Raw genomic sequence first — 24,834 nt, forward strand, 5'->3', positions numbered from 1 at the left:
CAAGTCGACACAGTCAGGCAGGCAAAACCCTTTGCTTTTGAAATGGCAGACGAATAAAAACGGGTTGCAGCCACAGCAGCCCAAATGCAGGGCAGCTGCGCCCAATGGAATCGTCCCTCCCGGCTCCCTTACAGACAAGATGGCAGTGAAAATAACAAACATAGTGTTTTTTATATCTCGTATCATGCCTTTAGTGGATCATAACATATCAGGCATAGCATTAACCTGCAGATGCTCTGGTTCAAAATGAGACCAGATTTGTCAGGGGCTTTTTTAGCATCAGTGAAGGCCAGAATGTGGCCTGCAACAGATTAGGTAAGGTTATTTTGTTGTTAGCCGAGGTGATTTCTGGAGAACTTGCATCAGTCACGTAAGAGGAGTGAGGAGTCAGTGATAAATGATGGTACAGAATAGGATTACTCGTTGACTTTGGAAATGGCATTTATTCAACTTTTTAACAGTGGATTTTCTTGAACTTTAAATTTAACTCACCTGAAAAACTGGATCGGTGTGAACTAAACCTGTCATAACCTGGCTGGGAGTCGGCTGGGGCTTTTAGGGAAGGGTGATAGTGAGCAGCTGTAAAGGAATAAATGAAAGGGGTTTGCTGGACTAAAAGAGAGCATCATTGTGAGACAGAATGCAACACAGTTAATTTTTTTCGTCTCGATTATCTTGTTTTTATAATCCTTGAAATCCCAAATCATAATTGGAGAAAAAAATGTGATTAATCGTCCAACCCTATTATCACGATACAGCAAATGTATACAAGGTACATAAGTCATCCAGTTTATGTTAAATGTAATGACCTCTTAATATATGCAAAACAAAACCCTTCATAACTAAGAAACAATTTTTGCTTGAAATGTGGTCAGAATAATTTTGTAAAAGTTAATACGCTATGATCATTTTATTCCAATAAATTCCACCAAAAGACAATGACATTGAATTATTGCTCAGCCCAGAATCTTTAGGCCATTTAATTAATTCTGTAACCTGGGTCGAGGCAACTCCCTCCACACTTTTACAGAGGAGTTTCATCATGTTCAGACAGCATTATGTAACTGAAGTGGAGGAGCTGTCAGGAAGTCCAGTACACTGTATTAGCCGTGTTCAGTGGCGGGTGTGTTTTGTGTCTGCGGGTGGAGGCACTCAGTAGGCCGTTAGTGCTCCACCTGCCCCACAGCGTCCGCAGCCGGGAGAAGCAGCAGCTTGACTCTGGCCGGCCAAGGACACAGCTCCCAGTGATCTGATCACCAGTTGTGCCTTTTCAGCCCTGCAGCCTTGAGGGACAGGTGTAAATGCAGCTCCAACCTTGACACACTCAGAAAGCAGCCCTGTTGCTCTTCATTTATTTATCACCCCTTGCCTCTGCCTCTCCTTTTGCTCCTCTTCCCTCTCATCCCCTCCAGGAGTAGCTTCGTTATTCCTGCCTGCTCTTTTTTCACCCCACCCCTGCATTCTTTTAGAGATGTGAATAAAAGTGACAGCGGGGGCCGCTGAAATGACAGAATCAGCCTGTCTGCAGGGTCACTTGTCACCCTCCCCTTCCCCCTCTGACTCCTCTTGCCCCCCCACCCCACCTCTCCTCTCTCTGTCTGCAGCTGCTGCCACATAGCAAATAATTCCAAACCTCATCTCAACTCCCAAATGCTAGAAAAATATTTATAATTTCTCCCCACACACCTCCCGCAGAAAGACAAGACCACTGCCATCATTTGTAAGCCATTTCATTACCGCAGCCGAGGAAGTGACAGTGTTGCGAAGGGGGGTGTTTTTTTCATTTTTATTGTCTTGTCGCAGGCAGAGAAAATAATTTCACTTCAGTAAGATGTGTTGCAGTCAACCCCTGAACCATCTTTCACTGTGAGATTATTAGTACAACTTTCAGAAATGGAAAATCCATCACCTTGATGTGAGCCCTGCTCAAACTAGTTTCATGCATCAGTAGGGTGATAACTATAGATTACACCCTAGAAAAATCTCAATTGTTTTCAAATAAATTAAATATAAAACTATAAACATTTCACCAGAAACATCTACTGTGCAGTATTGTTGCTGTTGTGCAGTCAGCGAGCCGTTGAGGGTAGAGCAGTGGTTGATTTAGCCACCAAGAAAAGAGAAAATGTAATCTGTTATTATGGCAGACAGTCTGACGTGGAATAGTCTTCTAAAGTCTAACAGAGAGAGGCAATCCCACCACACTCTTCTCTATGTGTGTTTTATCAGAAGCCAAATCAATGCTCACTGCCCACACAGAACTCTCTTCCCATCCTTTTGATTGTGCAATAGTCTCGACGGCAAAAATAAACTCTTTTAAAACAGGAACAAAAAGAACTTTAAGTGAAAGGCATACAGGTTGTTTCTTTTGTTGCCCATAAATGTTTCTTGTCTGATACCTTATTACGAAATAGCAATAATGTTACAACACTGAGTCGTTCTTCTGTCTCAGTAACCACTTGTTAACACCATGAAACCACAGTTCGCCAATCATCAGCAGTCGGAACAACTTCTGCTTTTTAGATCAGAAAAATCTTGTTACTCAGGGCGTCGGTGGCTTGGTGGTAGAGCAGGCGCCCCATGTACAAGGCTGTTGCTGCAGCGGCCCGGGTTCAACTCCAGCTTGTGGCCCTTTGCTGCATGTCTCTCCCTCTCTCTCTCCCCCTTTCACACTTCTCTGTCCTATCTATTAAAGGCTAAAAATGCCCCAAAAAAAATCTTTAAAAAAAAGAAAAAAAAAAGAAAAAAAAGAAAGAAAAATCTTGTTACAGATTATAAATGAAGAGTTTAAGGTGACTCTCGTGCTGCAGCTGGCCTCTGTTGATACTTTCTGGGCAACTGCTGAAACTTGTGTTACATTAAAATACTTCCATGCGCACATTCCATGTCATGGAATAAAGTTGTGAATCAAAGATAGTGGATTCTTTAAAGCTGCTGTATGAACCATTCAGAACATTAATGTAGTAACAATCCAGTATTTGCTATGTAAAGATAAAGTGGAGTAGTGATGTCCTGGGCAGAGAATAGTCACACCACCTCTGTGTGTGTTAATGTGTAATAATCTCAGTGTGTATTGCAAAACGGACTTAGCATACCACAATAGCACATCGTCAATGCTACAGCATCTAAGTAGAAAACATCCACTGTATGCATTGAGTTCGCCGTGCGGACCCGACACAACAAAGTAATGTCAGCGTCACGTTTAATTGCATTTAACCTTAATCAATGATTGCTAGCTGAGATTCATAATGTATGTAAAGAATGTGCATGTATTATGGCTTTATAATGGCTGATCAATAGCAGAAATCAATGCGGTGGTTAGCGTTACCTGGCAATGTATCATGCGTATACGCCAAGTTTTGTTATCGAAAATAGCAACACACTGAAAATAAAATGTTGTAGTCAATTTGTTTAAGCCTTAGCTCTATTCATGTTGTTTTGTTAGTCACACATCACCAGAATAATTGATAGAATACTCGATTACTAAAAGAATGGATAGCTGCAGCCCTAGTCCCAACCTATGGTGGTGGAATGGTATCGTCTCTGTAGCACTGTTTGCGCTATTACCACTGTTAGCTGCTAGCCGCCGGGTCAGCCACCTCCATGTTGAGAGCTGTGTGCAGACAATCATGGCTCAGAATCGGCAGTAATCAAGTATTGTTAAGTATATTTTATGAAAATATAAATCAGTAATTCGTGGTTTGTTCTATACTTGTGAAATATGTTACAGTATTATATATGGATGTGGTTAGAAGCCTCATCATTTGCCTCTGTTTCCACTATGCAGACGATCATTATTGAATATTGAATTATTGATAAACCCGAATGACAGAAAGTTTTTTAAGATTACAGTTTCCCCCATGTTACAGCCCTCCCACATCCATCTCTTCAAAGTAATAGAGTAATAGTCAGTCGAAAATAGGAATAAATAAATGTTACACAATATAGTAAGTTGATAAACTGTAATAAAAGAATTCTTTTTTAGAAGAATACTTGTATTTGAATATAACCTTTATATTTACTCAGCAAATACATTATATCTAGTATCTCACACACATTTTAAATTCTCGCCTAGCCTCAGATGCATCCCTTACTGAACTTAAGTTAGAATCTGCCTCTTGATATCTCAAAATCAAATTGATTTTATTCAAAAGAAATGTTTATTTACATTCACTGTTTGTCAATAAAATCCAAAGTATGGTCAGTAGTACGTCACCTCTACCTGCCCTGCCTGCAGACATATTAAAGGTCATCAGAGGAGTCTTGCACTCATTAACTTGATGTAATTAAAATGTCTCTTCACGTGAAGCTGCTGTCTGTCCTGATTGTAAATAAGTGGTGCTAATAATGCATCGGCCAACAGGAGGTGCCACATAAACAATCAGAAGCAGCGGCAGCAGCAGTCGTGCTGCGTGTCGCCATGTCAGAGACAGAGTGGCTGATCTATGACTGCTGCGGGGCGGCAGGTCTATTCCTCAGCCAGCTGCGCCGTGCCGCGGCTTATCTCCGGCTGCGTCTTCAGTTGATGGATGACTGGAGCAGGCTGCCGACAGCACTGAGGTGGGAGGGGAGGGGAGGCGAGGGAGAGGAGAGAGTAGCGGCCCCCCAGTGGTTGAACACAGGCCTACAGACCTGAGACACACTGCCCAACCAAAAACACCACAGGCGGATAAAACACAACACGCCGCCCTGCATCCCCTGCTGCAGGCTGTAGATTATTTTAAAGTTAGATGAGCAGCTTTGCTCCAGTGCTTCTCGTCTGCAGAGGGAGCCCTGCCTGCTAAACAAAGATTTAGTGTCAACAGTACATTTTATCACCCTTATGGTTCTGTGCCAGCAATGCTTTTTAGGGTTGTTTAGTAACTAAATAGCAGGCAGGATGGGTGTGTGCTGGAATTTCCTGTCACCTTTTGTGTCAGTACAAGCGAAAGGAAGCGAAGGACGTTACTTTGCCTGCTAAAAGTTGGCAGAACATGTCCATGTTTGTTATTGGGTAAATACAAATACATGACTTTTTGTCTGTAAAAGGAGGTTCAGGTTTTAACAAGAGTTTCTAATCAAAGGGTATATCTCCTTTAAGATCTGCATACACTGTTCTAAACATAGATTTCTGTATTTATGTATAATGTTTGAACAAAGAGGATGTGGGTGATCAATGTCTGTCAGTGCGGTCTCCCCCGCTCTTCTTCAAGCATGTTGTGATTTCCTCTCTGCACACCGTGGCCAATCTTATTACTAGCTGATATTTCATAACAGACAGCAGTGTGTTTTCCCTTTGGTTTTGGCTAGCTGTTTGATTGTGCTCAGCCCTCTGGGTTTATACACTGCAGGCTCTGAAAGGTCAGCTTTTAACAACAAGTCAAGTATAATGACTCCATATTGCGTCAAAGTGGCTTTGTTTGCTGTTGGACGGTCTTGCGTCAGTGTTTTCATGCAGTGACATTTAGCAGGAGTTATGTTCCATGTGCGAGCCTGCGCCCCGTCGGTCGTCATGATATTATCTGTGTGCATATGTCTGCATTATCTTAACCAGTTTTACAACTCCCAACAATCAACTCTCAAGCAGGAAGTGCGCACGCACAACAATGGCCTATTGAATCTTTTTTTTTTTTTTTCGTTCTCCTCCTCCTTTTATATGTCTTCTCTCTAGCCGCACAATAGTGCTCTGTTAGTCTCCGAGGGGAAACTTGGGGTGGGTGAAAAGCGCCAGCTCTCTGGAACACACTCGGAGAGAGAGAAGCCTGTTGTTTCTGCACAGCGGATGGCCATTTGGTAGCGCTTCCACCCAGCCCCCCCCCTCCTCCTCCTCCTCCTCCTCCTCCTCGGCTCTCTCTCACTCTCTCTGGCTTGCTCACTCTGGCCCTCTCAGCCCCTCCTCCGCCGCTGTGTTGCCTAGCAACGGAGGGCTGGAGCAATCGGAGCAGGGGCAGAGCGATTCAGGGAGCAGATTGGCGGATGATTTATTAGCTGGGCTGGAGAGCAGTGAGCCCAGGCAGCTGAAATGGAGCCTTAAACTGGAGCCGACGTGTAGAGAGGGGAGGAGGGAGCCAGCGAGAGAAAGAAAACGGAAGGGAGGGGGGGGGGGGCAGAGAGGGAGCATGCACACAGCTCCTCTATGGAGACGGACGAGCAGACTGTGTAAATAGTACAGTTGGGGAACATAATTAAGGTGACATAATTAGGACAGACACAGGCTGCATGGGCAGGTCTAATTATTGACTAGTCCTGCCGTCAGTGCGAGGCAGGAAATCTCACTACAAACTCTTCTCCTGTGTGGTCCCTCGGTGGTGAAATACCAAACTCAACTCGGTCAGCAGAATCCCGGTCTGTCTTAAAAAATAGAAGACCCACCTCTTCTGAGAATACTTACTCACCTTTTATGCCCTCTCTTACTCTCAGTCCCTCTCCAGCTCTTTCTAAAAGAAATAAATAAATTGTCTTTTTCTGCACTTTCTTTGCTTCTTGCACCTGCTGCTTTGTGACACTTCTGTCAGGTGGAGCGTGAAGCTGAGTGTAGAGGCACTTTTTTCCTCTTTTGCTTTGGACAAATAATTGCTTTATTATTTTTATTTTTTATTTTATTTGATATACCCTAACTCATCCTCAGAGCTAACTACTTCAGGACTGTTCAAATATTGTTGCATCTTCTTGAAATTCTGCAAACAATTTTGAAGCTACTAGTTCAAGTAAATGTTTACCTAGTTTTGTCATCACCTGTCAAACAAGTCCTGTAACACTGATCCCCTGAATCTCTACAGTGGCGTTCCCCTGGTCATGTGTAGCTCTGTGAAACTTTGACTGACAGTCCAAATGGTAATCTGCTCTTAACCCCTCGAGTGCTTGGAGACGGGTGCCGGATGTCGGGGAGCGCTTGTGTTGGAGACGGCTCCATCTACTGGCTAATCAACCGCTACACCTTCGGTCTGATTAATGCAAATTAACTGCTGTCTCATGTCACTGATGAGAACGGGCCTTTTTTTTATTTGGTGCGGCCGTCAGCTCTTTTAGCTGTAGTGTTTGATCAGGTCACTTGTGTTTGATTATTTAGTCTAGTTTCACTCAGACTTCTTTATTTTGTTCCTCACAATTACACTGTTAAACTCCAAAACTTGAGACTGCTGAGTTTGTTTGCGTAATGGAGATGAATACAGTCATTCATTCCTGTTGTTGAGATAGGTCTCTCTTTCTCGCCTGTAATTTTCCCTCTTAAGAGACAGTTGTGTTTTGCAGCTGGCTGTTCGACTTCTGTAAATTTGGCCTTTGTTCCCCACCAAAATCTGGGTATGTAAACAATCTGTGGTTACATAACGCACTGTACATGGCATGGAAAATGAACTCCTGACACTCAGGAGAGACTCCATGTCTGGTTTTCCTCCTCCCTTGTCTCCTTCCACCATGTCCGAGAGCTGCCTCCCCTCTCAGGCTGCCAGCTAGTTGAGTTTGTGCCTCTGTGTGCGTGCTCACCCCAAAGCTCTGAATGCATTTAAAGGACTGCTGTAGTTTCTCTTTCAATCAAGAGGGCAGTTTCGCTGTAGTTTTAACAACAAACAGCGGCCTGGCTTTTCCTGTGTGGGTGTAGAGGCATGAAACCTGCTCATGCAGTGTCAGAGGATGGAGAACAGGCTGAAATGAGCACCGTGCCTGACACTAACATGAAGCACAGGACTCCACTCCAGGTTTTCCAGCCTGCTGCGAACCAGAGGCTCTCTTGCAGAAAGATCACATGTAAAGCCTTCCCCTTTGTAGTGGAAGAGCAGAGAGTGACAAGCTATTTCTTGCTTGTAAAAAAAAACAGGAAAAAAAAGCAATGTACCATCGGAGACATTGTGGATTTGCCCCCTAATTTTTCCTTTACCTGTGGCTGGACGTAGAGATTTGTGCCGTGCTCCCTGAGGACTTTTCTCTGCTTTTCGCTGGAGTTACTTGGTGGAAACGGTTGGCTGAGATCACTGAGGAACGGGGCTCGCCTCTGGAACAAGAAAGTAAATCTGTTGGTTGTCTGCTTCGCTGGTTATGAATGTTTTCAGCCTCCGCTTTTTATGGCTCGCGGTCTGTGGCTCTTAAAGGAGAAGAAATACATTTAGGTTTTTCAGCGTTTGGGTATTTGTTCATTTCTGATGTTGTTTTTGTGCTCGCTGAGGTGAGGTGGTATGTTCACGTTGATTTTTAACGTCAGATTCAACCTGATGTTATGAAGTAGCAATTTTTGTCATCATGCCGTTCATTTTTCTTCACTCATGTGAGGGTGTATTTGTGGATTTTAAATTTTGACATGTTTTCTTTGCTGTTAAAATTGCCAAAATGTACAGACAATAATAGAAACAGTCCACCATACACAGTGAGGCACTTTCCTGCTTCTCAACTCTCAAGTTTAGGCTTTAAACTTTTCACTAACACATTCAACATGTTTACTGTCAGGTATGTTTTTATATATATATATATATTTTTTTTTTAAACTGTATTTTCTCTCCACATGAAAATACAAGCTCAGCTCAGTGTCTCTCCCTGCCTTACTTGTCATTTCCTCTCTCGTTTTGCCCTGACATGGCTGTGTTTTCTCCGGAGTTTAAACGGCGACAGAGATTTCTAGATACACATCAAACCTCCCCGACCGCAGACTAGCAAAATGAAAACAGTGTTTTTTGTCTTGGTGTTAGCCTGTAACTTTATGCGGTTGCAGCTTAGCTGACTTCACAGATACTAACTAGTCTCTTTTTTTCTCTCTCTCTCTTCCTCTGTGAAAAATTGCAGAAGCGCTTCATTAAAGGGTTGAGACAGTTCGGCAAAAACTTCTTCAGGATCCGGAAAGAGCTGCTGCCCAACAAAGAAACGGTAAGACGGTTTAATTCCCTCCATACTGTTGAACTTTTTCAGTGTGTGTGTGTCATTTGTTTTATAGCACTGGCACATATAAAACGAGGTACATGTGGTTTGCTCGTAACTAATGGAAAGCGTGAGCAGTAAAACATTTTTAGTGTGATATTTTGAGCATGGCTGTTTTTTAAACCAGAGGCCTTATTGATAAGAAGTAAGTGCTGCCTCCTGCCAACAACTGTACTGCAGCATTGCCAGATCTCCCTTCAGGCTGTCTGAAAACAAACAAAAATATGGTTTTACCTGAGAAGAGAAAAGGCTAAATGTGCTTTACAGACGACCACTGAAACCTTATGAGAGACATGCTGAACATTAATTAGCGCTCTCTGTTAGCAAGTAGTAAACAAGTTGTGCAGATGTGATGTGAGCCACCGTGTTTGTAGCACATCTCAGGTCTGAAGAGCAGCCTGCTTCATCTCGTGTTTTCACTAAAGTGTTATAGCGGCACTCGAGATTTTTTTGTTTTTGCATTTCCACCAACTTTTAGAGTAGTCGGCTCTAAAGTGCAGCATAATGGCTTCCACCAGGATTAAAAGGCAAGTTACGATGGGAGCCTTTTATGCGAACAACAGCAAACACAGAATCTCTAATAATTGTGCTTTTAAAGGAAACAGTTTTATTTGTTGTCTCAAAGTTGCAAATTGAAGTTGAATTATAGCGACAGAAGACACATGCTTTTCCTTTAGATGCCCAATCAGTTATTTTTTTATCATATAAATTAGAGGTATCCACATACAGAAATTGAGAGTTACAGATAAAGATGAAAAATCAGTGTTGCTATCCCAACTGATCATAGCTGTAAATACAGGTTCCTTTTGTCTGGTAACATCACTGAAGGCAACAAAACTTTAACAGCACCAGAAAATTTAAGTAACTTAGATTTTGTTGCTATTTTAATGTGAGTCAATCTATTGAAAGTACTGAAAGTGAAAGTAGAAATTGGAATTTAAACTTTTTTTTCTTGGTACTTTTAAAATTTGTTGACTTTTGATTAAAGGAGGCAAAGTGACTTAACATCTGCCAAACTTAAAGGAACTGCTGTAATTATTTGTTAATGTACACAGGCAGAAGCATGTCAGAGTTTCCCTCCCCTGTATGTGTGAGTGTGTGCACGCATCAATGTGTTAACAACTGTTCGACTTGTTTCATGGCACAAATAGGTCAAATCCAGGACTAACAATGATAAACAACAGTTAAGCTTATTAAATGTGATCATTATACCAAAACAAAACAAAGCAACCACACAGGCTTTGTGTTGTTCCTCTTTAAGCTGACCCACAACATTTTACTATAATCTTTGTCTCATTATATCTGCACAAGGAGTGAAAAGTGCTGGATTTTTATCTGGGTTATAACTGGCAATAAAGGGAACATGCTGTACATTTACATGTTGCTTCAAAGAGCCTTCACACCTTTGACTTAGCTGCTAAATTATTCTCAGATATGCATTTTGATTCATAAAGCATTGCAGACCTTGCTGTTTCTGTGAGGCCGCTCCTGCTGGAAGTGTGCCGATACTGTGCTGACACAGACATCAAAGGAAAATCAAAGGTGTTTGTCATAACTTCTTCTCGCCACTTCATTTCCTTGTCTGCTGCAAGCTGAGGTTATGTCAGCCGTGCTTCTCAAACACCCCCTACAGATCATGTAATATTTTTTACTCGAGCTCTTTAGTGTCGCCTTCTTTGTGCTCCATTTTTTATTCCTCAAAACCAATTTGAACCTCTTGAATAAGAGATTAAAGTGTATGAACACAGTTTCCTCACAGAGGTTTCTTCAATTATTTTTACTGGTTTTGAAATATACGACTAGTCCAGTTGATTGGCTATAAAGGAGGTATTAATGTAATTCAACCTGGAGGGGGAGTCTACTTGGCAGGAGAGGTAATAGACCTCCTCCAGGATCTAGGCCTGCCACCACCACAGAGCAGAGAGAGATTAATTTTCCCCCTACAAATGGAAAATAAACTGCCCTTTAAACATATGAAAAAAGGAGAAAATGACTGGGAGAACACGGGGAGGGTAGCAGTGACCGGAGGAGAAGGGGCAAAGTGGGGCGTAAGCTCAATATAGATGCTTAAAAGCCTGGGTTGTTGCACAGGAAAAAAAAACAAACTCTCTGCTTATAATTGAACTTGCTTTTGTGCTGTAAGACTGATTTGAGCGTGTGCCAGTCAATACCCCGAGGAAAGTGCCATTTATTTTCTACCTGCTCATTTACAAATCTGGAACATGAGCACAACAAGATATTTTAGGTCCTATCCATTATCTCCAGTCACAGGCACGAATTTCTGTCATTCCACTTGCATGCAACGCCATCAAAAAAAGAAGCATGTTGCAGAAATGAGGGTGCCTCTGCCCTAAGTCCTGGCCGGACCACTGTTGCTGAGCCGGAGTGCGGAGCATAAAACCCTCAGGCTGATACCCAGAGGTCCAGTACAGTGTGTCTGCCCCTCACTGTTCCTCCCGCTAGCCCCTATTAGCTGCTCTGCCCCTGAAGTGCCAGCGAGGCTCGAAACACCCAGTGCCAAGGGTAAGCACCCAGCGCTGTGTAAACACACCAGGCCTAACTAGGACTCAGGAATGCTTTATATAAAGTCACATAAAGGCCCGGAGGGGGAAGTGGGTGTGTCGTCTGACCGTCTGCAGCGAGCTTTTGCTGCCACCATTTCCTCCACTCCAGAGAGGACGTCATGGAACACGAGCTTTCTGCTCCCAGTGTTTAAACAACTAAATATGCTGAAATGGCAGATCACAGATAACTCTGCTGCTGATATTTTCACTGGAGGGGTTTTCATAAAAATGTGGTTTTAGGGGGAGATCAACACACAGTATTTGCTCAACAGATTTGTATCAGCTACTGCTGTTTGCTGTGCAGCTAAACAGAGAAATTGACAGCTGAAAATTAGCTCAAATATGGAAGTTTTGACTTATTCTAAAGGGCCAAGCCCAAACTATTTCACTGGTGGAAAAAGGTACTGCAGTTAACTTGCAAATTAAATGTTAAGGTTAATTCACAAATAGGAACGTGACTGGAATTTTATTATTTTAAGGACAAGGCTATTTTCAGTTTGCATCGCTAAATAAAATAACTGCAAAATCAACTGTATTTAGTACAGATTCTGTCTTAGTGTAATACGAGAGAGATTATAAATTGCATAAAAATACAAGTAGTTTATTGTCCTAATTGTTATATCATTGTATTTATGTATTTATAGACCATAAAAATGTTTCACGATAAAACAGAACAACCATAATCTCATAAACTGAAGTGAAGCAATGGAGAACACTTTATAAGCACAGAACAAAAGCTCGGTGTGTACGTGGGAATGTTTATCAGTCGAGTTTTCCCTCAAGGGTTCATTCCTGCATCCTGTTTTTTTATTCCCTCGGGACTGCTCCCCTGTACTCCACGTTTAAATATTAAAGTTCACACAGTGTATCAGCACACAGTTAGCATTAGGATCAACATGGTTAACTAACTGTATTTTAGTCATACTTTGTAAAAATCATGACCACTTCACATAATAAATAATGTAAAAACAAGTTTATTGATATTTTTTTATGTAGTAATATAATACAGTTTTAGTAATACAGTCAGCAGGTACTTATGCAACAAAACATCAGATGCATGTTGTGTAAACGTACAGGGCAGGAAAAAAAAAAACAGTGAACTGATTCATAGAGGCATTTTTATGCTGCTGGTTCCTGCTTTGTTTTGGCGCTGAGGTGGAAAAGACAGAAAGGTGCAGTGGCAGCGTGTTAGAAAAGCTAACAAAGGTGAAGCCACGGTGTGTTTGTGGTTTGCCTTAACGTCACAAGTCAAACAAGTGTCCTCGGACAGCAAACAGTTTGAGTCCAGCAGCTTGGCAGGTAGCAGCAGTCATTTGGAGAAAAAACACAATTCTCAGCAGTACTTGTGTCTTGATTTAGCAGCCTCTGGTGATTTGTGTTTATTGTTAGCTTTTGATAGAGGCAGGTGACGGAGCAGTACAGGACATAGAAGTCACTGTGACTGAAGAGCGTGTAGTGATTTGAAGGACGTATGGGCATATGGCTGACCTGAGCTGCACGTCTGATTTTTAAAAACGTTGCCTTGCTTGTGTCGACATTTAGATCAACCAGGAGGTGATGTGCTCAGCGGCTCTTGCAGCATCTTGTTCTCTCGGAGAAAAGAGAGCACCCTGCACCCCCCTCCCACCTCCCCTCCAGGCCCTGTCATTTACAGGATGGCCAACAGGAGAACAGTGTTCTCAACACAACCTCACAGCAGATGTTTGCCCTGGTACAATCTGTACAAACGTCAAATTGAATTCATTGCTGTGTCCTTAGCTCAGCAGCCAGAACCTTGGGGATGACTGTGATTATAAATACTTTGGTTCAAACACTAATTAAACCAGCTACAAACTACAGGGGCCTGGTCCAGTTGGCAGCAGCTGTCAGTAGTGTGACAGAACAGCTTTCGTGTTTGGTAAATGATATAACTTGTTTAGGCAGTGAAATCGCTGTCGGCTGACGGAAGCTCAACCAGCACGTATTGATGTTCTTTTAGCAGACCACAGGCAATTTAGCGCAGCAGAGTGTGGGCAAAATCTTTTCTCTTTTTTTTTTTCTTTCCCAGCCTAATAGATGGAGCTCGGAGAGCCGGAGCTCCCTGTGTAATTGAGTTCTTTGGTAAGCTTCATGTTGTGGTTTTTGGGGACTAGCTTATCAGCAGAACACGCAGGATCGACCCTCCAGCAAAAAAGGCACTGTTGCCATCCAATCTGCTTTCATTGGCAAAAGCGCTTACAGCGGGAAAAACACGAGTGCTGATTCTTCAGCATGTGCATCCCTGACCTGTGAAAGCAGAGCTTATTCAGTCATTCTCCAGCAGAAAGGCGCCGCGCAGCAGGGAATGGCTGTCTATTTAACCGCCTTTCACATGCACTCTGCTCCACCAGCCAAGGTCCTTTCACTATTCAGTCATCTAAAGTCTAAAGAGGACGGAGAAAATAATTTTAATCTTACCCAGAACTCACCTGGTACCTTGTCATGTTGGAGGAATGTTTTTGCATATTATGTGACAAGTTCCCAGTGACCTGAAGTAGTAGAGAATAATTTTTGTCATCTGTATCATTTAAACATGACATTGATTAAAGATAAAACATTAATATAAACACTGTTAAAAGACTAAAGATAAATAAACATGTCAAGTTGTCCTGCAGCCGTCACAAATACTCTTCTGACCTGCATAAGCATTTACCAAGTAACCCCGACAGTTACAGTCGGCATGAAGATGACAGAGAAGTCAAGCGCCACTCACTGAAACGATTCGCGGTACAACCTGTCATGGCCGATGAAGAATACCAAGTCCAGGGGTCGAGCACATACATAATTAAACGCTGGTTTGATTTAGCTCAGAGAAATACATCCCCCTTCACCTCACCGAAATGAATCAGGAAGCAGTCCTCCCTCCTCTGGCTGCAGACCGTGGAGGAAGCAGGAGGAGCACAGGTTCATGCTGCACTAATGGATGTTTACACAACTCACTATCAGCCACCACAACCCAGAAATCACATGCTCCCCGCGCGCTGCGGCTAAACCGCCCAAAGTTTTTAGCAGTTATTTACGGAGAGATTTTTTTATTAGGAAAGGTTGCGGTTGGACTGGATGTTGATTGTCCATTGTTATCCTCCGCTGGCTCTTTATTCCTCCCTCTCGGCTCTCCTCCACACTTGGCCCTCCCCCTCCTCAGCTCTCCCCTGTTCTCTCCTCCTTCCCCTGCTCTTGCCAGTAACGGCCTTAACCGTTTGGCTTCATGTCAAAGCAGGGGCCTTTTGTGGCTCTGTCACAAATCTGCCAGGAAAAACAGAAACCATCTGTTCAGGCCTGGGCCTGAGAGGGGATGAGGGTGTAAATACACAAGTTTAGCCCTCGCCCTCAGCCCTGCCTGCGCACACAGGACCACCGAGCCCAGTGGAGGAGCCTGCACTCCCACTCACCCTCAACCTGCACTCCCACCTGCAATTAAACTGCAGTCTGCAGAGGTTTCATGGTTAACCTTATTCTGTCTAAAGCTTACAAACAGGAACAGACGATAGTTTACAGCACAGTGACTCAGAAACGAAACCTGTTGACTTCTGTTACAAAACAAAGCACTTGCCATTTACAAAATCTTATTATAATTAAATGATGAGGTTAGAGTAGTTTTTTAACATATAAGCAAATATAAAAACTGTGTATTAATGTGCCAGCACAGGACTTATATACAGGCTTTCAGCTATTACTCTCAAGAGCACTGATAACTTTTACATTTATTTATGTTAATTACCATAGAAGAAGAGTACAAATCTTTGCACGATGGATGAACTTGTTTCTCTGTGATGGTTGAGTCTCAAGACAACATTGCTGTACATAATCTTGAGCTCCACATCCATTTCACACACACACTTTTATGTAGACGACCATTTTAAGTGGCAATAACCGGGATGGAAGCCCTGAGTGTCGTGATAGGAGGGTAAGCCCTTTCCTTGTCGGATAATCCACTGGCCAGAAAGCTCCTGCAGATGGAAGCAGTCTAAAAGGCCTTATAATACTGAGCTTATGTTGTCACTATCTCATGTACTGCGGAGCGGCAGCACACTCTGTACTGCTCTGCAGTGATTTAGTGGACTGGGGGAAAATTATGGTGCGGAGGCCGGGGCCAATCTAGATTTCTATTTCAAGTATTTCCATGAATTTTTAGTGGGTACTGGTGGACTATTTTAGATGCAGGTTCGTGGAATGAGGTCTGTTTTACCATTGTCTTTATTTTATGACGTGACTTAACAACTTTACACACAAACTTGCCGTCTGAACACCCAATCATGGGGAAGAAACACAAGGTAAATGAAAGTTAAAGTGTTGCTGTGGGCATATGGCAGCATGACAAAGTGACTGTGATAGAGAAAGGTACGCAGTCAGTGCGAGAGATCGGACATACGTGACTTCAGGGGAACCAAATTTGACATGCAGGCAGGCTGTGAGAGGTAATCTATCAATCTCCCTTTGACACTAATTTACAGCACAAAGCCTCCCTCAACCACAGGAATGCCATGCTCATATTCAACTGCACTTCACTCACAGACATCATTATGTAACTCCACATCAGTCTTTCCTTTGTCAGCACATTCAGAATATGTATTCAAGAGCTGTAAACGTAAACTATAAAGCAAACATTACAAAGAGGTTTTTGCAGTGTGCATTTTAAATAGAGACACAGAGAATGTTTCCTTTTGGATTTTTAACCTGCAATCACGTTTGAACTCAATAAATTTGCCCAAATTTAAGGCTGCTTCTTCTGTTTTCCCCTCGCAGTTAACATCCGGCTGTACCAGCTCATCAGTGCACCTGTTAATTCCCATTCAAAAGCCCAAGTTAATGTTTTCATTAGCCCCTGCCTAATGTAATGGTACTTGACACAGTGTAAGTGATGGAGAGGCAGGGTGACCTTTCCCCGTGTCTGCCAAGCTGTTGTTGAGGCCATGTAGTTGTCAGCCTGCAGCGAGGAGGCAGAGAGGCACTGCTGAGAACAGTCATTAAGCACAGAGCAAAGCCAGCGCTCGGCACCACTCGACACTTTTGATCTGCACATTTCAATTAGATTTCACATCAGGACGCCTGCCTTGCCTCAGTTAGCACCTGCGCCCTGCCTTCCCAACTGGCCGGCCAAGCTGAAGAGGGAGGCGCACAGGAAACAACTAGAAAGTTCTCTTTAACGGTCTGAAATAGATGCACAAACACATGGCAGCACAATAGAGCCGTTATGGTGATATAATCATCATTAGCTGATCTGTTCTGGGCACAAATATGGACATTAAAAAAAAATGTCCCACAAGTAGGAGGTTAATCTTTCCCTCTTTATCTGACTGCTTTTTCTATTTTAAAGGAGTCCTAGTGATTTGTCTCTGCTAAGCTTCTACATGTGGAACCGTTCCCAGTATCCAGATGTGCTCATCTGCAGCAGTCTTGAGGTCTTAAAAAACCAGCACAAGCTGTGGGGCTTGGGACAGTTTTACTCTGGAGCGCTGGCTTTGCCATCGCACGGAGCAGCACCTTAATTTACCCTGAAATATGAGAAGGTTTCATTGAGCTCAGACACCCTCAGTAAATGTTCCCAGCACTGCTCTGCCTGATAAGACGGAGTCCTACAGCCACTGGTAGATATGAATTACCCCTAAGAGGCACATGAAGGGAGATCTTATTAAACAAGCCTAAGCCCACTGAGTGGAGCTTTTTCTGCCAATCAAAAAGGGTGATTGAGTTCCTTAATGTCAGATACTCACACGACTTGTTGAAGCGATAAAGGAGCAAACACTGGCCAATCCCTGACCTGTGTTTTCTCACTGTGCGTAACAAGAAACCAGCTAGCCTCAAGTTGTTTTGTATTTCATGAGATAAGAAATTAAAGCTGCAGTTACCTTTATGTGTCCATTAGTATCAGCCTGTTATACTTTGAAATTTCTGGCTTTGATACAAAGTTATTTTCTTTCATTGGTGAAATAGAGTTAAGTGAGTTTTTTATTGCCACTTACAACTGTCCGCCATTTCATCATATCCTTTCCCCCCTTTGTTTGTTGTGGAACATTTTGATACACGATGTTAAGCTGTTGCTGAAAAGCTGTTGATGCATTTTAGAGAGCAACGTACTGACTAATTTATGTCAAGTTTCTCAGCTGAGGCGGAGAAGGAAAACAATCGATAGCCATTAAACCCTGGGAGCTTTGTTGAACAGCAGTTTAACAGACCTCAGACAGTAGATGGCTGCCCTCTGGGCTGTAAAGATTACAGGTGACTTACTGCTCACCCAACAATCACACCACACCTTCATGAATTTGTTATAGGACCACTAGTTCACGGCAAGGGAGAGAAGGGCAAAGCCCCACAGGAAACTACATAATTGTGGCTGACTCCTGTCGCCAATTTTCAAGGCTCGCGTATTATGAGTGTGGCCGGAAAGCGGCAGTTAATATGCACAGGCTGCCTCAGCAAAGTGCTTTCTGATCCATGATTGCATGTGTTAATGTTTCAGTTGGGTATTGATTTCCTGGCGGCCTTTTGTACACTGGATTTATCCGCCTCGCTCGCTGGCAAGTGCGCCCCTCCAAATGTTTGATTAAAGTTCAATTGACTCTTCCAGTGAAGGGGCGAGGAGCCATTTCACTCCCTATTTGTAGCGCCAAAGCTCTGCCTGACATGTTCTTTTGTTCCCATTCAAGCTCCTGCCACCCAGGCAGCCACCAATGCACTGATCCTAATATCCCTGCATTCAGTGAGCCTCCTCGCCTAATCCCGGGACAGACAGGGCCACAGTATAAACATGCCCGGCCAGCTACAAAACCTGGCATGGACTCACCCACTCCGTGGCCTTTCACTGTGAAATACTGTGCTGACTGCTAATGTGTATTTTCCACATATTTTATTCAGCCTAACTGCAGATATTTCACAGTGACTATTTTTCAACAACTTGGACAAATAGACCTTTAATTCCTTTTAATTCAGTCAAAAGTGACGCCTCCTCTTCAGTGTTCCTCCTGTTTGTGTTCTTGCGATGTATTTGCCCATTTTAACTTAATTTGTTCTGTGTTTCACTTCAGGGGGAGCTCATTACCTTCTACTACTATTGGAAGAAGACCCCCGAGGCAGCCAGTTGTCGAGCCCACCGCAGACACCGCCGCCAGCCCGTCTTCCGCCGCATCAAGACGCGGACCGCTTCAACTCCTGTCAACACTCCCTCACGCCCCCCCTCCAGCGAGTTCTGTACGTATATTTGACCCCCTGAATGGCAACCACAGAGGAAATGACCTGATACACTGTGGTGCTAGAGCGATGTACGTGAAGTGTTTTTTCCTCTCTCTCTCTCTTCCAGTGGACCTCAGCTCAGCTAGTGAAGATGACTTTGACAGTGAAGACAGCGAACAGGAGCTGAAGGGCTACGCCTGCCGCCACTGTTTCACTACCAGTAAGACACCACGCTCTGCATTTACAGACACTCATACTGGTCATATGGACTTGCTTGGCTATTCCTGTCGTGATTAGGATCAGTGTGAGGCTGCACAACACAGCGCTGTGTGACAGATGGGCATCAGAAGATGTCAGGACTAATTTGATCAAATCAGACATGAGCCCACAGCTCGTTCACTCTCTCCACCTCATTATCTTTCCCCTTTTTCCACACAGCTGGCTCCCAGTGCCAGGCTCCCATCTGATGACACTTAGGTTACTGCCATCACAACTAGGGTGGCTAATAGCTTTGGCTTTATAGTGTTAACCCTTGTAGACCTTTTTAGTGCATTATAGAAAATTTAAATACGGTATGTAGCGGGGGACATACATTACCTTTGATTCATCTCCTGCATTAAATATATTTATCCCATTAGATGTTAAACAACAAAGTTACTTAATGACCTCCTTTGTATTCTACAGTATCGCTGTAGTTCAGAGATCATTTCTTTGTGTTGTGTGTACTTCTCACTGCCTGCGAGAGTGTGTTATTTCACAACTGTAAATGGCTTTTCCTCAGCCTCCAAGGACTGGCACCACGGGGGCCGGGAGAACATCTTGCTGTGCACAGACTGCCGCATTCACTTCAAGAAGTACGGTGAGCTGCCCCCCATCGAGAAGCCCGTGGACCCGCCACCATTTATGTTCAAACCTGTCAAAGAGGAAGAGGATGGACTCAGCGGGAAGCATAGCATGAGGACCCGACGGAACCGAGGCTCGGTGGGCACACACTCATCTATCCTTCTATTTTCACCTTCAGGAACCATAGCCCCAGAGTCATCCCCAGAGCCAGACTACAAAGCAATAAGCCTATCATCTGTAGACAAGCAGTACAGGGACAGCTTTGACATGCATTGATTCATACATTTGGTTTTATAAAGAAATTCAAAAAAGTTAGATTTGGAGTTGCGTATAGTGTATGTCCATCTTAATTTCAAGTTACATGCAGCCCTAATATTGCTGTTAATTGTTGTTCTCAGATGTCGACGCTACGTAGTGGTCGTAAGAAGCAGACAGCCAGTCCTGATGGCAGAGCCTCACCTACCAACGAGGATTTGCGCTCCAGTGGACGCACTTCTCCCAGCGCAGCAAGCACGGACAGCACTGACAGCAAGACAGACTCCATGAAGAAGCCCAGCAAGGTAAACACAGCAAGGACTGATTTGTATTTATGTGCACGTATCACTGTGAAATGTGCCCTAATGGCTCTGCTACTTTGGCTCCACAGAAGATTAAAGAGGAGGCTCCTTCACCTTTGAAGAGTGCCAAACGGCAGCGAGAGAAGGGAGCCTCAGACACAGAGGAGCCCGAGAGAGCCAGCGCCAAAAAGTCCAAGACACAAGTGAGTGTGTCGTGCTTGTTTCGCTGTTCGGATATGTTTCAGTGGAATGCAAAGACTTGGTGTTATGATACTCATCCTTCTCTCTCCTCTGTCCCTCAGGAGCTGAGTCGGCCAGATTCACCCTCAGAAGGGGAGGGCGAAGGGGAGGGCGAGGGCGAGAGCTCTGATGGGCGCAGCATCAACGAGGAGCTCAGTAGCGATCCTAAAGACATTGACCAGGACAACCGGAGCTCCTCCCCAAGCATCCCCAGCCCACGTGACAATGAGAGCGACTCAGACTCGTCTGCCCAGCAGCAACAGCTCCTGCAGAGCCAGCACCCTCCAGTCATCCAGTGTCAGCCAGGCACCTCAGCCGCCTCATCGGCACCACCTCCGCCTACAGCCTCAGCCCCCTCGCTGCCCCCACAGGTCTCCCCCACAGCGGCGTCCACCTCTCTACCTCCCCAGCCTCTGCCCCAGGCAAGCCCAATGTCTCTTATCCAGTCAGGAGCGTCCCTTCACCCTCAAAGGCTTCCCTCTCCACATTCACCTTTGACTCAGGCTCCACCTCCTGGCCCCCCAGTCCCACCTCAGTCATTACCCAGCTCACATCACGGGCCCATGCCACCCATGCCACATCCACTGCAGCCTGGCCCCTCACACATGCCTCACCCTCACTCAATGCCCCCTCAGGGCTTCCCTGTGGGTCAGTCTCAGGTCCCACCCCTGCCAATCTCTGGCCAATCACAGCAGAGGCCGCACACGCCTCCTTCCCAATCCCAGTCATCAGCTCAGAGTGGAGGCCAGCCTCCCAGAGAGCAGCCCCTTCCCCCTGCCCCAATGTCCATGCCACACATCAAGCCTCCACCAACCACACCCATCCCTCAGATACCCAACCCACAGTCCCACAAACATCCACCCCACGTGTCGGCGCCTCCATTCCCTCAGATGCCTTCAAACCTGCCTCCACCTCCTGCCCTCAAGCCCCTCAGCTCTTTATCCACCCACCATCCTCCATCAGCACACCCACCTCCCCTACAGCTCATGCCTCAGGGGCAGCAGCTTCAGCCGCCCCCAGCCCAGCCTCCAGTTCTCACTCAGTCCCAGAGCCTCCCACCATCAGCCAGCCACCAACCTCCTCCACCTCCTCCTCTGCCGCCCTCCGCAGCAGCCTCACATCCAAACGGGCCACCGCAGCCGCCATTCTCGTCTCATCCTTTCAATACAGTTCTACCTCCAACTGGCCCTCCCCCATCCTCATCAAACTCTATGCCTGGCATACAGCCTCCATCCTCCACCGCTCCACCCTCCTCCATCTCTATGCCACTGCCTGCCTCCGTCACTTGTGCCGGCCCCGGCCCGGTACTCCCACCTGTACACATCAAAGAGGAGCCTCTGGACGAGACAGAAGAGCCAGAGAGCCCTCCGCCCCCACAGAGAAGCCCCTCCCCAGAGCCTACCATCGTCAACACGCCCAGCCATGCCAGCCAGTCAGCACGGTACGTCTGTGCCGATTTCTACCCCAAAAAAGGAAAACATACACCTACAAAAGCAGTTATTTATCAGTAGTCTGTTGAGCTGCTTACTGTCTTGTCTGGGGATGCTGATTAGCTCTCAAACACATCTAACAACAAAGAGTCTCTGCCTTCAGATTTTAAGGCTTTGATGTAAGTAACAAATCGAATGTCCTCAGCAAAATAGGCATCCAAGGCCACAATTAGCCCTGAGCTCCGAGGGGCTGATGGCGAGGAATTATCGGGGATGGAGAGCAGGGAGATTAATTACAGTGAGATGCGGCTGAACCGAGGCATCTGAATATGAGTATCTGTAGTTGCCTTGTGCTTAAGTGGCTCTCAGACTGCCAATGAATAGCAATGAGGGTTTTAATACATACTCAACGTAGCAGCAAAAGTGAATGCCAAGGGAGTTTATTTCCTTTTGAATAATGGACCAGTGTAAGCTAATACAAGCTGTCTTTTCATCTAATGGGACATTATCTTGCCATTCAGCATGCAAAATTAAACATGAATTTCTCTCCAGCCTATTTTCTTTTGTTTGTAACAAGTATTAATTTATGAACTGGAACATCCCTCCATTTTTCTGAATAAATATTGAATGTTTTATCTCCACCACGACCACAGGTTCTACAAGCACCTGGACCGGGGTTACAACTCGTGTGCTAGGACAGATTACTACTTCACTCCACTGGCTTCATCTAAACTGGCCAAGAAGCGAGAGGAAGCTCTGGAGAAAGCCAAGAGGGAAGCAGAGCAGAAAGCAAGGGAAGAGAAGGAGAGAGAGAGGGAAAGGGAAAAGGAACGAGAAAGAGAGCGGGAACGAGAAAAGGAAGCAGAGCGAGCTGCGGTGAGTGGTTTTGTTTGTCTCCCTTTAGTTTGCCTGTGGTTAATTTTTTTCTTTTAAATCTTACTGAACATGTTTCTCTCTTTGCAGAAAGCCTCCAGTTCCTCTCATGAGGGCAGAATGGGTGAACCTCAGATGGCTGGCCCCGCCCACATGCGTCCTCCATTCGACGGCCCCCCCACCACGATCGCAGCTGTGCCTCCATACATTGGCCCCGACACCCCTGCCCTGCGGACCCTCAGCGAGTACGCCCGACCCCACGTTATGTCCCCCACCAATCGAAACCACCCCTTCTTTGTATCCCTCAACCCTGCAGACCCGCTGCTGGCCTATCACATGCCCAGCTTGTACAACGCTGACCCGGCCATGCGGGAGCGCGAGCTACGAGAGCGGGAGATGCGTGAGAGGGAGATCCGTGAGAGGGAGCTGAGGGAAAGGATGAAACCTGGTTTCGAGGTTAAGCCTCCAGAGATGGACACACTTCACCCCTCCACAAACCCCATGGAGCACTTTGCCCGGCATGGGGCCATCACGTTGCCCCCCATGGCCGGCCCTCACCCTTTCGCCTCCTTCCATCCTGGCTTGAACCCATTAGAGCGTGAGCGGCTGGCCCTCGCTGGGCCCCAGCTGCGGCCAGAAATGAGCTACCCAGAGAGGTTGGCTGCAGAGAGACTCCATGCTGAGAGGATGGCCACAGTGGCCAACGACCCCATCGCTCGTCTACAGATGTTTAATGTCACGCCACACCACCACCAGCACTCGCATATTCACTCGCATCTCCACCTCCACCAGCAAGACCCTCTCCATCAAGGTAAACGAAAGCCCTGCTTGTACACAAACATGCTGTCACTGTATCACTTAAAATTACACGATAGAGTAAAATAAATTTTAAGAAATAAAATTATCTATTTAAGTATATTCAGTACATACTATATACGTTTACAGAAAAAGGGCTGCATTCCAAAATATTATCAATTCTGGGAAAACTACAAGCTGGTAATTGCTCATTATTTGGCAAATGTATTTGCAAAATGTGTTTAGTAAATTGAGGTTGCCAGATTTTATCAGAGGAGCTTTTTATATTTCCTTTAATAAATATCACTGTTTGGTGTAACTCTAAAGTATACAACAATAATGTTGCTATAATTACATTTATAAAGGGGAAGATGATTAATCAAATTCAAACATGTCAATTTTTAAATATCTTTTATATACTTACAGACATATTCAGAATGTGCATGATACATTGATCTTTTGTATACAGTCATATTTGTAAATTGATGTATGAATATTTTAACTTGATTTTCTGAATGTTTTATTGTGTGATATTGATTGTAATTAGGGCTGGGCGATATAAAGAAAATCAAATATCATGATATTACAGACCACATAACTTGATATTGATATTGCAGCAATATTCTAGGGTTGTGTTGTTTTCACAAAATATATATGTGTTTAAAGGCAGATAATAGAACAGCTAGAACAGTCTGGTAAATTTAGAAGATTACATCACTTTACTGTAATGCAGACTTTAAAACTAGGAAAAGACAACACTTACAATATAACAATATCCAAAAACAAATAAGATATCTAGTCTCATATCACAATATTGATGTAATACTGATATATTGCCCGGCCCTATGATGTTATTGTATAATATTCTGTACTTTTACATTTTGACATTGAAAGGGGGATTTGTATAATCAGCACAAAGATAAGGGAAAAAAAATCTTTATTTAAAGCATTGCTAAAGAAATAGTCAAGGACCAAGAATAGAACCTTGGGGCACTCCAAAGATTTATTGATACTTTTTCAAGATGCATCACTTTTTAACTTTGATACTATACCTAAATAAGATAATTTAACCCCTTTTCAAAACCATGGTAAAATTGACATTGAGCACATATAAGTTTAAATTTTTATCAAAAGACATAAACTATAACTTGACACCGACGACTTTGCTTTTCTTGGTTAGTAGCAGAATGACTGTAGTACACATAGGCAACAATAAGACAGAGCAGGAAAGCGCAGTTGTTACCTGTGTATTGAAAAATGAGTATGAAACCGGTTCAAATATTCAGAATTGATATGTATCAATAAATAAATATTTTGTCATAGCACTAATAAGACATAGTAGAAATATTGCTAACCAGTTTTACTCTGTGCTTCAAAGTTAGAGGAAGAGAAAGTACTCTAAGGAATCTTTGAAAAAATTAAAAGATTGTAAAGAGAATTAGAAAGGATAAGAGTTAAGGT

The 24,834-nt window shown here is 44.2% G+C and overlaps 1 protein-coding gene across 7 annotated transcripts in view; it reads left to right on the forward strand.

Annotated features, from left to right (window-relative positions):
* Nucleotides 1–24,834, forward strand: part of rerea (arginine-glutamic acid dipeptide (RE) repeats a) — a 146,491-nt gene that overhangs the window by 118,452 nt on the left and 3,205 nt on the right. For 6 of the 7 annotated variants that reach the window (XM_033629295.2, XM_033629296.2, XM_033629294.2 and 3 more), the window contains 9 exons: nucleotides 8,752–8,832; nucleotides 18,491–18,653; nucleotides 18,763–18,855; nucleotides 19,417–19,616; nucleotides 19,877–20,038; nucleotides 20,125–20,238; nucleotides 20,338–21,716; nucleotides 22,359–22,581; nucleotides 22,669–23,389. In XM_033629295.2, coding sequence (XP_033485186.1) covers nucleotides 8,752–8,832; nucleotides 18,491–18,653; nucleotides 18,763–18,855; nucleotides 19,417–19,616; nucleotides 19,877–20,038; nucleotides 20,125–20,238; nucleotides 20,338–21,716; nucleotides 22,359–22,581; nucleotides 22,669–23,389 — 3,136 coding nt within the window. Of the gene's footprint in view, nucleotides 1–7,734; nucleotides 7,983–8,751; nucleotides 8,833–18,490; nucleotides 18,654–18,762; nucleotides 18,856–19,416; nucleotides 19,617–19,876; nucleotides 20,039–20,124; nucleotides 20,239–20,337; nucleotides 21,717–22,358; nucleotides 22,582–22,668; nucleotides 23,390–24,834 lie in introns of those variants that run through there. The other variant, XM_078170095.1, reaches the window with a different exon arrangement.

The sequence above is a fragment of the Epinephelus lanceolatus genome, chromosome 8, assembly GCF_041903045.1.
Source record: "Epinephelus lanceolatus isolate andai-2023 chromosome 8, ASM4190304v1, whole genome shotgun sequence".
NCBI classification, from domain to species: Eukaryota; Metazoa; Chordata; class Actinopteri; order Perciformes; family Serranidae; genus Epinephelus; species Epinephelus lanceolatus.